Raw genomic sequence first — 13,281 nt, 5'->3', positions numbered from 1 at the left:
CTTCAAGGTCCCTTCCACCCCAGCCCACTCTAGGACTCTGTGCAATGCAGGTCAGTGGCAGTGTCTCTCTGGCTGGCATGCTCAGGAGATCCTGGTGCCAGGCAGCCTGCAACCCTGGGAAAGTGGGAAGGGAACAGCTTGGATATGCCCAAGTGCTGGTGCTCCCTGGCAGTGCTGTTGTGCAGCCCTTACCCTGCCCCTCTGCACAGAGGCTCTGAGAAGGTCTCCAAGGAAGGATCTCTGAGTGGTTGGAAGGTCTGGATTCTGTTTAAAAAAACAGAGAGCATGGCTCCTAATTTACACAGTCTATGGGTCAAACACAAGCTGGACAGACACAGAATTAGAAAGGGCACAAGTACTGACATTCCTTTCTGGACAACATTAGAAAATGAAACACAGAGCAACAAAAACTGTGAAGTTGATAATCACACCCCAGAAAAATGAGCAAAGATGGGCAGACCTACAAAGAGAACAATCAGCAGTGATTTGCACAAGAAGTCAAACGACTGAGCAATTCTGAGAATCCTCCAGTCACCAGTTTCTGCACAGCATCCTGGAGTTCCTGGTTCCTCATGCTGTAGATGAGGGAGTTCACTGCTGGAGGCACCACTGAGTACAGAACTGCCACCACCAGGTCCAGGGATGGGGAGGAGATGGAGGGGGGCTTCAGGTAGGCAAAGATGGCAGTGCTGGTGAACAGGGAGACCACGGCCAGGTGAGGGAGGCAGGTGGAAAAGGCTTTGTGCCTTCCCTGCTGAGAGGGGATCCTCAGCACAGCCCTGAAGATCTGCACATAGGACACCACCATGAAGACAAAGCAGCCAAATCCTAAAAAGGCAGTGAACACAACAAGCCCAAGTTCCCTGAGGTAGGAGTGTGAGCAGGAGAGCTTGAGGATCTGGGGGATTTCACAGAAGAACTGTCCCAGGGCATTGCCCTGGCAGAGGGGCAGGGAAAATGTACTGACTGTGTGCAGCAGAGCATTGAGAAACCCAGAGGCGCAGGCAGCTGCTGCCATGTGGACACAAGCTCTGCTGCCCAGGAGGGTCCCGTAGTGCAGGGGTCTGCAGATGGCCACGTAGCGGTCATAGCACATGATGGTGAGGAGATAAAACTCTGCTGTGAGGAAAATGGCAAAGAAGAAGAGCTGTGCAGCACATGCAGAGTAGGAGATGGCCCTGGTGTCCCAGAGGGAATTGGCCATGGCTTTGGGGAGGGTGGTGGAGATGCAGCCCAGGTCGAGGAGGGAGAGGTTGAGCAGGAAGAAGTACATGGGGGTGTGGAGGTGGTGGTCCCAGGCGATGGTGGTGATGATGAGGCCGTTGCCCAGGAGGGCAGCCAGGTAGATGCCCAGGAAGAGCCAGAAGTGCAGGAGCTGCAGCTCCTGCCTGTCTGCGAATGCCAGGAGGAGGAACTGGCTGATGGAGCTGCTGTTGGACATCTGCTGCCTCTGGGCATGGAGACCTGTGCATAGAAGAAAAACACAGGCAGAATTTAGAGCAGAATTCCCACAAAAATATCTCCTTAATTGCTGTTAGAGACACAGAAACTGACTCTTGTATTTCACAAAATCCATTTGCAGGACCTTTTCTGTACAGTCTGGTTGTTTTTGGACTTTGATCCCCGAGGGAGCTGTGAGCTCTGGAGGAGTCAGTCCTGCCCTGCGTCAAGAGGTTGAAAGGAAGAGGGGGTGACCTGAGACTAAATCCATCTGAGATATCAAAAAACTTTTCAGCATTTCTCCTTTAGACTCACCTAATTTTATGTCTTCTGCTCTAGTTTTCCCAGCACACCTGAGGAAAGTTTTTAAGGCAGAAGCCTTGGCCTTTCCACTGCTCTCCAAGTGAAACCTTGAAGGTGCTGAGAAGCAGAGGGACTGTGCCTTAGTGCAGAGTGAGGACAGCTGCTCTGTCCATCAGTCCTGCTCTCAGCTGCCCTGAGCTGGCACCTCTTTCAGCTGCAGGACCATCACACACAGATGTTCTCCTGAGGAGAAACTGAACATGGCTGAGAGCAGAGCAGTCAGATTGTCCAGTGCAGCTCTCCCAGCCCCTCAGCCCATCTCATTCTCCCTGAGCAGGATCTCAGCTCTGCCCTCCCAGCCAGGGACACACAGGGCTCACTGCAGCTGCCACAAACAGACCAGGAGCAGCATTTCCATGGCCTTGGCATGGACATGTCTTCTCCATGGGGCTCCCAGAAAACACAGAGGTGCCACAGGAGAGCTGTGCCCTTCTGGAGGGCAGCGTGCCACTCAGCAGGACCCTGCAGGGGAAGAGCCCAGTATCCCAAAGATGGGGTATCCTGACAGGAGGGTCAGCTCAGCCCCAGCCCCACACCCTGCAGTCCTCACAGCCCCAGATATCAGGCCATTGGGATGCTTTTCCTCCATGGACACAACGGCAGGACAGGACACCCAGCATCAGTGTCTGAGCTGCACCCAAATCATCACCCCCCACCCCGAGGAGAAGAAGGAGAAGAACAAGGGCAGCAGGGCCAGGAGGGGAACATGCCAAAGTGCTGCTGCTGAGAGAGCTGGGACAGGGACACAGGGACAGAGACTTGAGCATTCCTACTCTGGGGTGTCTAGGAAGGGAACTCAGGACTAAGTCCTGAAGGGATATGAAGGGCTGGGAGTGCTAGAGAGGGGGAGAGGAGAGCAGGAGGTTGCTCTTGGGAAGGCATCAGCCCTGCAGGGATCATAGAATCATAGAATCATAGAATCCTAGGGGTTGGAAGGGACCTCGAAAGATCATCTAGTCCAACCCCCCTGCCAGAGCAGGGTCACCTAGAGTACATCACACAGGAAGGCATCCAGGCGGGTTTTGAATGTCTCCAGCGAAGGAGACTCCACAACCTCTCTGGGCAGCCTGTTCCAGTGCTCTGTCACTCTTACAGTAAAAAAATTTTTCCTGATATTCATCTTAAACCTCCTATGCTCCAACTTGTATCCATTACTCCTTGTCCTATCACTGGTCTTCACTGAAAAAAGCTTAACTCCATCGTCTTGACACTCACCCTTTACATATTTGTAAACATTGATGAGGTCCCCCCTCAGTCTCCCTTTCTCCAAACTAAAGAGACCCAGCTCCCTCAGCCTTTCCTCATAAGGGAGATGTTCCACTCCCTTAATCATCCTTGTGGCTCTGCGCTGGACTCTTTCAAGCACTTCCCTGTCCTTCTTGAACTGAGGGGCCCAGAACTGGACACAATATTCCAGATGTGGCCTCACCAATGCAGAATAGAGGGGGAGGAGAACCTCTCTTGACCTACTAACCACACCCTTTCTAATACACCCCAGGATGCCATTGGCCTTCTTAGCCACAAGGGCACACTGCTGACTCATGGTCATCCTCCTGTCTACCATGACCCCCAGGTCCCTTTCACCTACACTGCTCTCCAGCAGGTCAGCCCCCAACCTGTACTGGTGCATGGCGTTTTTCTTCCCCAAATGCAAAACTCTACACTTGCTCTTGTTAAACTTCATCAGGTTTTTCCCCGCCCAAGTCTCCAGCCTGTCTAAGTCTCTCTGAATGGCAGCACAGCCTTCTGGTGTGTCAGCCACTCCTCCCAGCTTGGTGTCATCAGCAAACTTGCTGAGGGTACATTCTGTGCCCTCATCCAGGTCGTTGATGAAGATGTTGAACAACACCGGTCCCAGTACCGACCCCTGAGGGACTCCACTAGTCACAGGCCTCCAACTAGATTCTGCCCCATTGACTACAACTCTCTGACTTCTTCCTTTCAACCAGTTCTTGATCCACCTCACTGCCTGATCATCAAACCCATACTTGATCAACTTATCTACAAGGATGCTGTGGGAGACGGTGTCAAATGCTTTACTGAAATCAAGATAGACCACATCTACCGCTCTACCATCATCTATCCACCTAGTAATTTCCTATAGAAGGCTATGAGGTTAGTCAAACATGACTTACCCTTGGTAAAACCATGTTGACTGCTCTTGATGACCCCCATCTCCTTGATATGTCTAGAGATAGTGCCAAGGACAAGTTGTTCCATTACCTTTCCAGGGATGGAGGTGAGGCTGACCGGTCTATAGTTACCCGGGTCCTCCTTCTTGCCCTTCTTGTAGACTGGAGTGACATTTGCTATCCTCCAGTCCTCAGGCACCTCTCCAGTTACCCATGACTCTGGGGTCTCAGTGCCTTCTCCAGAGTGGAAAGCTCAAGTCTCATCTCCCACTGCCCACCCAGCTCACCAAGAGTACAGAACTCAAAGCACAGACTCCTTTTCTCCCAGAGAAATGCTGCCTCTCTGTGCTGCTTCAGAAGGACCCTCTGCAAATTCCCTGGGGGTGATCTGGAGCTGCCAGCCCTGCCCCCCAGCCCCTGGGAAGGGAGATCCTGTCCCTCACTCACCCCTCAGAGCTCTCCCTGGGGCACTGGGATGTGGAGCTGTGCAATGCCAAGGGCAGGACCAGGGCACGACACTTCTGCCTGCTCCCTCAGCCCCCTTGGGTGGGTCCATCTGGCCCCAGAGCCTTGTGTGTGTCCAAGTGGTGCAGCAGGTCACTGACCATCTCCTCTGGGATGATGGGGGCTCCATTCTGCTCCCCATCCCTGCCTTCCAGCTCAGGGGGCTGCGTACCCAGTGAGCAACTGGTCCTGCTGCTAAAGGCTGAGGCAAAGAAGGCATGAAGCACCTCAGCCTTCTCCTCCTCCCTGGTCACTGATCCCCTCACATCCAGTAAAAGACAGACATTCTCCTCAGTCCTCTTTTTGTTGTTAATATATTTGTAGCAGCATTTCTTGTCATCTTTGGCAGCTGCAGCCTGGTTGACTTCAAGTTGGTCTTTGGCCCTTCTGATTTTCCTCCTGCACATCCTCACAGCACCTTTTTGGTCCCCCTCATTGTCCTGCCCCTTTGTCCCAGGGCCATAAACTCTCCTTTTTGCCCTGAATTGACACCAGGTCTCTCCATTCAGTCAGGCCGGGCTGCTTCCCACTTTCTGCTCAGGGGCCCTGCCTGCTCCTCTGCATTTCAGACTTCCTTCCTGCAGCCTTTTTGAAGAAGGGTAGAGAGGAAGACCCTGGGAACTAGTGACCTCTCAGCCTCCCCTCTGCACCAGGGAATAGCATGGAACAGATCCTCCTAGAAGCTGTGCCAAGGCCCATGGAGGACAGGGAGCTGATTGGAGACAGCCAGCAGGGCTTCAGCAAGAGCAAGTCCTGCCTGGCCAACCTGGGGGCTTTCTGGGGTAGAGTGACTTCATCAGTGGACAAGGGAAGAGCTACAGGTGTTACCTCCTGGACTTGTATGTGGCCTTGGACACAATCCCCCACAACATCCCTCTCTTTAAATTGGAGAGAGATGGATTGGATGTGTGGAGAGTGCATGGGGTGAGGAATTGGTTGGATGGTCAGATCCAGAGGGTAGTGGGCAATGGCTCAATGTGGTCAATACACCAGAGGGATGGGATGCCATCCAGCTGGACCCGGACAAGCTCCAGAAGTGGGCTCATTTTAACATCACAGTGTACAAGACAGCCAAGTGCACCTGGGTCTGTTCAGCCACTGGTATCAAGAGAGACAGGGGATGAAGGGTCTGAGAGCACCCACAAGATGAAAGGTCTGGGGGTGCTTCCTGGTGGATGAAAAGCTGGAGATGAGCAGGCAATGCGTGCTGGCAGCCCAGAAAGCCAACTGTGTCCTGGGCTGCATCACCAGCAGCGTGACCAGCTGGTCAAGGGAGGGGATTGTCCTCCTCTGCTCTTCCCTGGTGAAACCCCTCCAGCAATGCTGGGTCCAGCTCTGCATCCCCCAGCACAGGAAGGACATGGAGCTGTTGGAGGAGGCCACAACAATCTTCAGAGGGCTAGAGCACCTCTGCTCTGCAGACAGGCTGAGACAGTTGGGGGTGTTCAGCCTGGAGAAGGCTCCAGGGTTACCCTTGCTGGCCCATCTACCAGCTGTGCTCAGAAGTTCTCTCAAGACACTCCAGAATCCACCTGGACAGTTTGCAAGACCAGGAAGAGAGTGATGGAGGAGATTATTCTCCAGCAGATGGAGGAGCAGGCCCTTCTCAAGCAGATGACAGTGATGACCATGCCCAACCTTTCTCTCTAAAGGAACTGCACCTCGTGAGAAAGGACTTCACCCTCCATGAAGATGAGCCACTTGGTTGCTCAGACCTCAGTTCTTCATATGGCCTTGTATGGAATGTATGGCCATGACATACCGACCACCAGTCGGTCCCACAGGGTGGTAGTTCCCACCTTATTACTAAGTGCTCTGTCAATACCAGCATCTCTGGCCAGGGATCCCAGCTGCTTGGCTTCTCTCTCATCCACGTTGCAGGTTTCAGCACCACTATCAAAGCATCACAGCAGCCAAGGAAGAATTCCCTCACCCTCAGTGCGGGTGAAGTCCTGTCTCATGAGGTGCAGTTCTTTCATAGAGAAAGGCTGGGCGAGGTCATCGTCGTCATCTGATTGAGGAGGGCCTGCGGTTCTGTCTGCTTGAGAGTGGTCTGATTTGTTATCTGTTTGAGAGGTACCTACTCCCTCAACTGAGTTAGAATCCTCTGCCTCCTCAGTTTCAGTCTCTTTTGTTGCTTGAAGGAACTCTGCTTGTCTCAGGGAGGAGCGTTTTGCCTTTGCCTTGCTCCTGGTCACAGGGTGAACTAGCCTGATTCAAAAGGGAGTGGACGTTGTCTTTGTAGAAGCAATTGATTTTGTAGCAGCACTTGTAGAGGCAGCTGTTTTTGTAGCAGTACGAGGGGTGGTATCAGGAGCAGTGGAGCTGGCAGCAGCAGTGGCAGCAGCATTGCCTGTGGGGGAGTGGCAGTGAGTAGAACAGCATCTGGCCCTACGCATCCACAATACATTATAAACATTCAGCAGAAGCATCCCCACTGCAACAATGCTATTCACATCAAGAGCTGGGAGTTTCAGCTTGAAAGAGAATGGAGAGGCAAAGCTGAACCAGCTCCTGCTGTTACCAACATGAACCGTTCCATTCACTTTAGGAGCTGTACCACTAGGACTTGTACTGTAACTGTACACACACAGTGCCCCCATCAAGAGCAGTATCATAACCCCTAGGATCACTAGGCCGGTAATCATATGGTTGGTTATGGCTACAGTTCTATCAATAAACCATAAAACAATCACAAGAGCAGCTCCACAGAGCAGAATGCTCTTGGCTGCACACCACATGTACCATTGCAGGTTTGGAAAAAGATCCAGTAGATTCATTGCAGCAAGTGTCTGTTCAGTTTTCAATCCATCAGGAAATTCAGCAGAATTGTTACCCATTGCTATCTGAGGGATTCCTCCCATCAGAGATGGAATTTTGAACCCTCCCAATGAATCAAACTGTGTAATCTGGGCTTAAAATGAAGCCCCAAGTTGGGCGCCAATAAATTGTCAGCATTTGACTCAGGTCCTCAACAATGCTCTCGACCCCCTTCCCCTGGCACCCGGGTAGGGAGGGAGAGAGAGGAAAAGACAGAGACTTGGCTGCATTGAAAACTCAACTACACAGCGTTAATTCAACATCAATGATAAAAGAAAGATATACAATTACATACAAATATGTTCAGAGACTGGCAAAAGCCTCTCGCCTCCCCCCACTCCAGCAACTCCCACAGCATCTCCTGAGCTGGGAACAGTCCCATAAAATCCCGGAACTGCTGGAGAAAGCGGAGGGTGATGAGGGTCAGGAGAGCTGGAGCCTGGGGGTCCATGGGGAGGGAGGGACGGAGTCCTCCCCGGATGCCGGCCACAGGTGGAGGAGAAGGGAAGAAGAAGCAGGAAGGAAGTTGTCTTGTGTGATCTCTGTGCTTCCCCTGAGCTCACGTAGCTCTCTGGAATGGAAGATCTCTGGCCAGTTTTGCTGTCTGTCTCACTCAGCCTCCTCCGGGGGGGTCAGAGATCTCCCTGCAGCGTCTGAGCTGGCAGAGTGAAGGTGCAACCTTGAAGCCCCAGCAGTTAGAGAAACATTCCAGTGTCTTATCAGCCTAGCTAGAACAGAATGTTGCTAGTTAAAAGCAAGCTTACTGAAGGAAAAAAAAAAAAAAATCAATAAAAAGGAAAATTGGCTTCATCCTGGCTCAAACCAGGACATATGTATATTTTGATGACAACCTCTACATATCTGGTGCAACACCTACTGTGTAGCTGTAACCAGCAGACAGATCTCTCTTTATTTAGAGGCACGCTGCAAGGCCATCAAACCAGACATCTGGCCTTGGGGAGACTGATGTGGTTCAAGCCAAAATAGGGAGAGATACCACCCACCCACCCCTCTTTGGCCCAGCCAGTCACTACACTGGTTTTGAAATGAGTCCCACTGTCTGACTCAAGTCTTCCTGGAAGGACCATCTCCTTCATTCCTTTTATTTGGCAGCCCTTGTACACATCTCAGGAGAACAGCAGTGGGTTTATTGTCTCAGGTTCTCATCTCCTCTTTATAAGATCACACTAGAGAGACCACAGGTGGCATCCAAGTGGGTCCTGCCTCTCTTGCTGCTGTCTCCTAGCAGGACGTGTCCCCTTCATGGCTGCAGCAACAGCCTTCCCATCTCTCAGGCATCTTATTCCTTCCCTCAGTCATTTTTCCATGGCTGAGGTGTGGAACTGATGGGGATCAGAGGTCATGTCTCCATACTGTCGTGCTTTGAAAGCCACTTCACTCACAGTTGGTTCTTTGTAGTCATCAAATCATCCCCTGAAGGAGAACATCTGGGCATGTGCTGCTGGCACAGCCTGCACAGACCTATGGAGCATTTGTGTGTCACCCAGAACGTCACCAGGATCTGTAACCCCTTGTTATCATAGATCACCTCTGGCACAGCCAGTTCTCTCAGGCACGTGATGTCTCTCTCAAGAGTGGCTGTTCTGCTTCAGCGCCAGTCGATGTCACCCTTGTGGGGGTATCTCTGCCTCACAGCTGACAGAAGTTGGCTCCACAGGCTGGGAGTTCCTGCCTCACTCCCCAGTGCTCTATCAATGCAGCATCTCTGGCCAGGGATCCCAACTGCCTGCCTTCTCTTTCGTCCATGTCATAGATTTCAGCCCCACTGTCAAACCAGCAGAGCAACCAAGGCAGAAGGGGCTCACCTTCATGGAGGGTCAAGTCCTTTCTCATGAGGTGCAGTTCCTTTAGAGAGAAAGGTTGGACAAGGTCATCGTTGTCATCTGCTTGAGAAGGGCCTGCTCCTCCATCTGCTTGAGAAGAATCTTCTCCATCACTCTCTTCCTGGTCCTGTGGAAGCTGTGGAGATTTCAGACAGGGATGAGCTCTGGGACCAGTTGTCTTTGCCTTTCCCTTGATGACAGGATGAACCTTTACTCACTGGATGGAGGGCGAGTGGCCTTGGTCTTTGCAGCAGCAGCAGTGGTGGCAGCAGCCTTGCCTGGGGGGGAGTGGCAGTGAGTGGAGCAACATCTTGCTCTACCATCCACAGAACATTCTAAACATTCAGCAGAAGCATCCCTACTGAAACCTGCCATTCAGATCCAGAGCTGGGAGGTTCAGCCCGAGACAAAACACAGAGGTAAAGCTGACCCTGCCATTACCAACATGGACCTTTCTGTTCACATCAAAGCCCTTACTACACACTGCAACCCTATAGATCAGTATCAAAACCCCTGTGAGCACTCAATATCTTCTCAGAGGAGAGATGATGGCTTTGGCTATAGTCTTATAAATTAAAACCAATCATATACATGAACCAATCAGATCTACATAAAAGAATCAGCAGAGCAGCTCCACAGAGCAGGATGATCCCAGCTGCACACCACATGTACAACTGCATCTTGGGAAAAAGCTGCAGCAGAAACTTTGCAGGAAGTGTCTGTTCAGTTTTCAACCTGTCAGTAGATTCAGCAGAAGTGCAGCCCATTGCTACCTGAGGGATTCCTGCCATCAGAGCTGGAATCTTCAGCATTCACCAATGACTTTCGAGCCTGGGCTAAAGGTTCAGCCCCACGTTTGGCACCAATAATTGCTGTCACGGTTTGACTCAGGATGGGAATGGAAATGGCCTTTGTCTAGACAGTCTGCACCTGGAAGGACAGCTTTAGAAAGGGCCATTGTCTCATGACCACCAGGCAAAATTTTGTGTTGAGGCTCTGGACTTGATTTCTTCCTTGTCCCTTCTTGGGGTAGCCAGGAGGTGTTGCACAGTTTTCCTACAGTTGGTGTTGCTCATCCTCCCACCCACTGCCCCCAAGAAGAGTCCTGACCCACAAGTGAGGGGTAGGATCTGCCTTCCTATTGCCTGGGGCTCAGAGTTTGGCCTCACTGCTTCATAGAATAAATAAAGACACTAAGAATTCTTAGCTTCAGAGCCACCTGCACAGGGACTTTGCCTCCCTGCAATCACAGCCTCCAATTACCTGCTCTAAGGAGTCCCTGGGGAGGCTTTGTCAGCAATAGCCCTCAGTGGGGCCAATCACTGCTTCAAGGTACTTTCAGTTTTGCTTCTGGCTTCTCAAAACCAACCATTCATTCATTCATTCATTCATCCATCTCTCAGCACCTGGGGTTCCTGGACTCAGCACCAAATACACTGTGGGGCTCATTAAGATACAACAACCCTAACGAGCTGTGACTTTTCCTATAGTGATCTTCAGGTCCTCACAAATTGAACAGCTAATTGGAATCTTTTCATCATGTAGTTAAGGAGGAATCTTTCATCATGTGCCTAATGAAAATGGCTTGGTTTTCTTTATTTGTAAGATCTCTTTTGTGGCTTCTCACCTTAGAGGAGAGATAAAGGCAACTCAACATAAGATGAGAAATTAAAAACTAACAGTGAGATAAAGCCAAATAAATCATTTGTCAGACTTGTTCTAAAATTCATGTTAAACAAATGCAAGTAAAGCATAAAAATATTTTTTCTGCTTCACCTCAGTTTCAGAGCTGTATTTTCCTTCATAACTGCTGTAAAAATATTTGAAACATTCTACTTTTTCAGTGATATCTGTATTGTAGATGTTTTTTGATGTTATACTTCTTTATGCTGTATTTCATGATATTGTATTTTTATCTTAGATGTTGTATAATTGCATTTGCTGAGCATACATTTTAAAACTCTTTTGTTATTAAATGTCTTGAAACAGTATTTTAAAAAAAAATTAACACTATTAAAAATGACACCCTGGACCACTATCACTTGGGGAATGCTACTATCACCTCTTCTCTCGACTGAAAATAATCCAAAATATACTTTAAATTAACCTCCCATTTTTATGAGGTACTGTCTGAAATCTTCCTCCTGAACTACATGATGAAAATGCTCCCAAGGAGCTGTAAGGGTCTTGAAGACCTGAAGAGACAGGGAGACAAAAGGCTCGTTAGGGCTCTCTGCATTTTAATGACTCCCAGGGTGTGTTTGGTGCTGAGTCCATGATCCTCAGGTGCTGAGGGAAGAGTGAACAAAGTGCTCAGGAAGCCAGAAGCAAAACTGAAAGTGCCTTGAAGCAGTGATTGGCCCCACTGAGGGCTATTGCTGACAAAGCCTCCCCAGGGACTCCTTACAGCAGGTAATTGGAGGCCACTGTAAAAGTAATTAAAAAAACTGTAAAACACGAAAAAAAAAGCTTGTTAGTGCTTTGTAATCCTTGCTTGTTAGGATGAGGATGATCTAGCTCGTTAGGGCTAATGACATGAACCTCAGATACTGAGAGAAGCCTGAACAAAAGGAAGGACCCTGAAGCACTCAGGGGTCCCCCTGAGCCTGACAAAGCCTCCCCAGGGCCTCGCTAGAGCAGATCATGGGAGGCCATGAGTGCAGGGAGGCAAAGGCCCTGGGCAGGTGCCTGTCCTGCTGAGAAACCCTTTGCTTTGTTGGATGGAGCAGAAAGGCCAAGCCCTGAGCCCAGGCCCTGGGAAGGCAGATCCTGTCCCTCTCACAGGGCTCAGGGCTCTTCCTGGGGGCAGTGGGGAATGAGTGGAGGCTGACAGTGGAATATCATGGCCTGAACGAGGTGACACCACCGCTCAGTGCTGCTGTGCAGGACATGCTAGAACTTCAGTTGAGCTGCAGTCAAAAGCAGCCAGCTGGTGTGCCATTGCTCGTGCCTTTTTCTCTGCTTCTCTGGCACCAGAGTGCAGGCCACAGTTTCTTCCACCTGGAGGGGAGTCCAGTACACCTGGAATCGACTGCCCCAGGGGTGGAAACACAGCTCAACCACTGGCCATGGACTGATCCAGGCTGCCCTGGAGAAGGGTGGAGTTCCAGAATACCTGCAGTACCTCGGTGACATCATTGTGTGGGGTGACACGCCAGAAGAAGTCTTTGAGAAAGGTCAAGAGATCATCCAAATTCTTCTGGATGCTGGTTTTGCTGTGAAAAGAAGCAAGGTCAAGGGACCTTCATGAGAGATCCAATTCCTGGGAATCAGGTGGCAAGATGGATGTCACCAGATCCCAATGGATGTGATGAACAAAATGACAGCTATGGCCCCACTGCGTACTGAAAAGGACACTCAAACCTTGTGAGGGACTGTTGGTTTCTGGAGGATGCACATTCCATGTTACAGTGAAATGGTGAAACCTCTCTCTGAGGTGACCCAAAAGAAGAGTGACTTTAAATGGGGCCCTGACCAACAGAAAGCTTGTGAGCAGATCAAAAAGGAGATGGTGCAGGCAATGGCCCTGGGACCAGGTGGAACAGGGCCAGACATCAAACATGTGCTCTACACCACAGCTGGTCACAAGGGTCCTACCTGGAGCCTCTGGCAGAAGCACCAGGGGAGACTCGAGGTCGGCCCTTGGGATTCTGGAGCTGCAGCTACAGAGGTTCCCAGGCCAACTACATGACCCTGAGATGGAGACACGTGCAGCATGTGAAGGAGTTAGAGCCGCTTGGGAAGTGATGGGCACTGAAGCTCCTCTTGGCGCCCAGATTCCCAGAGCTGAGCTCCATGTGCCAGAGTCACCTTTCTCCTGCCCATCATGCCACCCGTGTGACTGGCAGGACATGGGCTGCTTTAATCACCCAGCAAGCTCCAACAGGAAGGCCTAATCATCCAGGTATTGAGGAAGCAATTCCAGACTGGCCAGAAGGCACAGACTTTGGAATGGCAGCACAAGCAGTGGTGAGACGGGCTCAAGAAGCTCCACCATGTGATCATCTCCCAGAGACTGAGGAACACTTTGCTCTTGTCAGCGGTGGCTCCTGTCATCTTGTAGGGAACCGGGGGCAGTGGAAAGCTGCCCTGTGGAGTCCTGCACCAGCAGTTGCACAAGAGCTGAAGGAGAAGGTGAATGGAGTCAGTTTGCAGAGGTCAAAGCCATCCAGCTGGCT

The 13,281-nt window shown here is 50.8% G+C and overlaps 1 protein-coding gene across 1 annotated transcript; it reads right to left on the bottom strand.

The window, feature by feature from the left end:
• Positions 1-475: 475 nt before the first annotated feature.
• On the bottom strand, positions 476-1,441 carry LOC127396304 (olfactory receptor 14J1-like). Its single transcript, XM_051643930.1, has one exon. The coding sequence runs from the start codon at positions 1,439-1,441 to the stop codon at positions 476-478; it is 966 nt and encodes a 321-aa protein (XP_051499890.1).
• Between the last annotated feature and the right edge of the window lie 11,840 nt (positions 1,442-13,281).

This window comes from Apus apus, unplaced genomic scaffold (genome assembly GCF_020740795.1).
Source record: "Apus apus isolate bApuApu2 unplaced genomic scaffold, bApuApu2.pri.cur manual_scaffold_58_ctg1, whole genome shotgun sequence".
NCBI classification, from domain to species: Eukaryota; Metazoa; Chordata; class Aves; order Apodiformes; family Apodidae; genus Apus; species Apus apus.
This window is presented reverse-complemented; position numbering and strand designations above follow the sequence as displayed.

What these genes read in the sequence shown, in the direction of transcription:
- LOC127396304 (XM_051643930.1), bottom strand. Translation starts at nt 1,441, where the DNA reads ATGTCCAACAGCAGCTCCATCAGCCAGTTCCTCCTCCTGGCATTCGCA.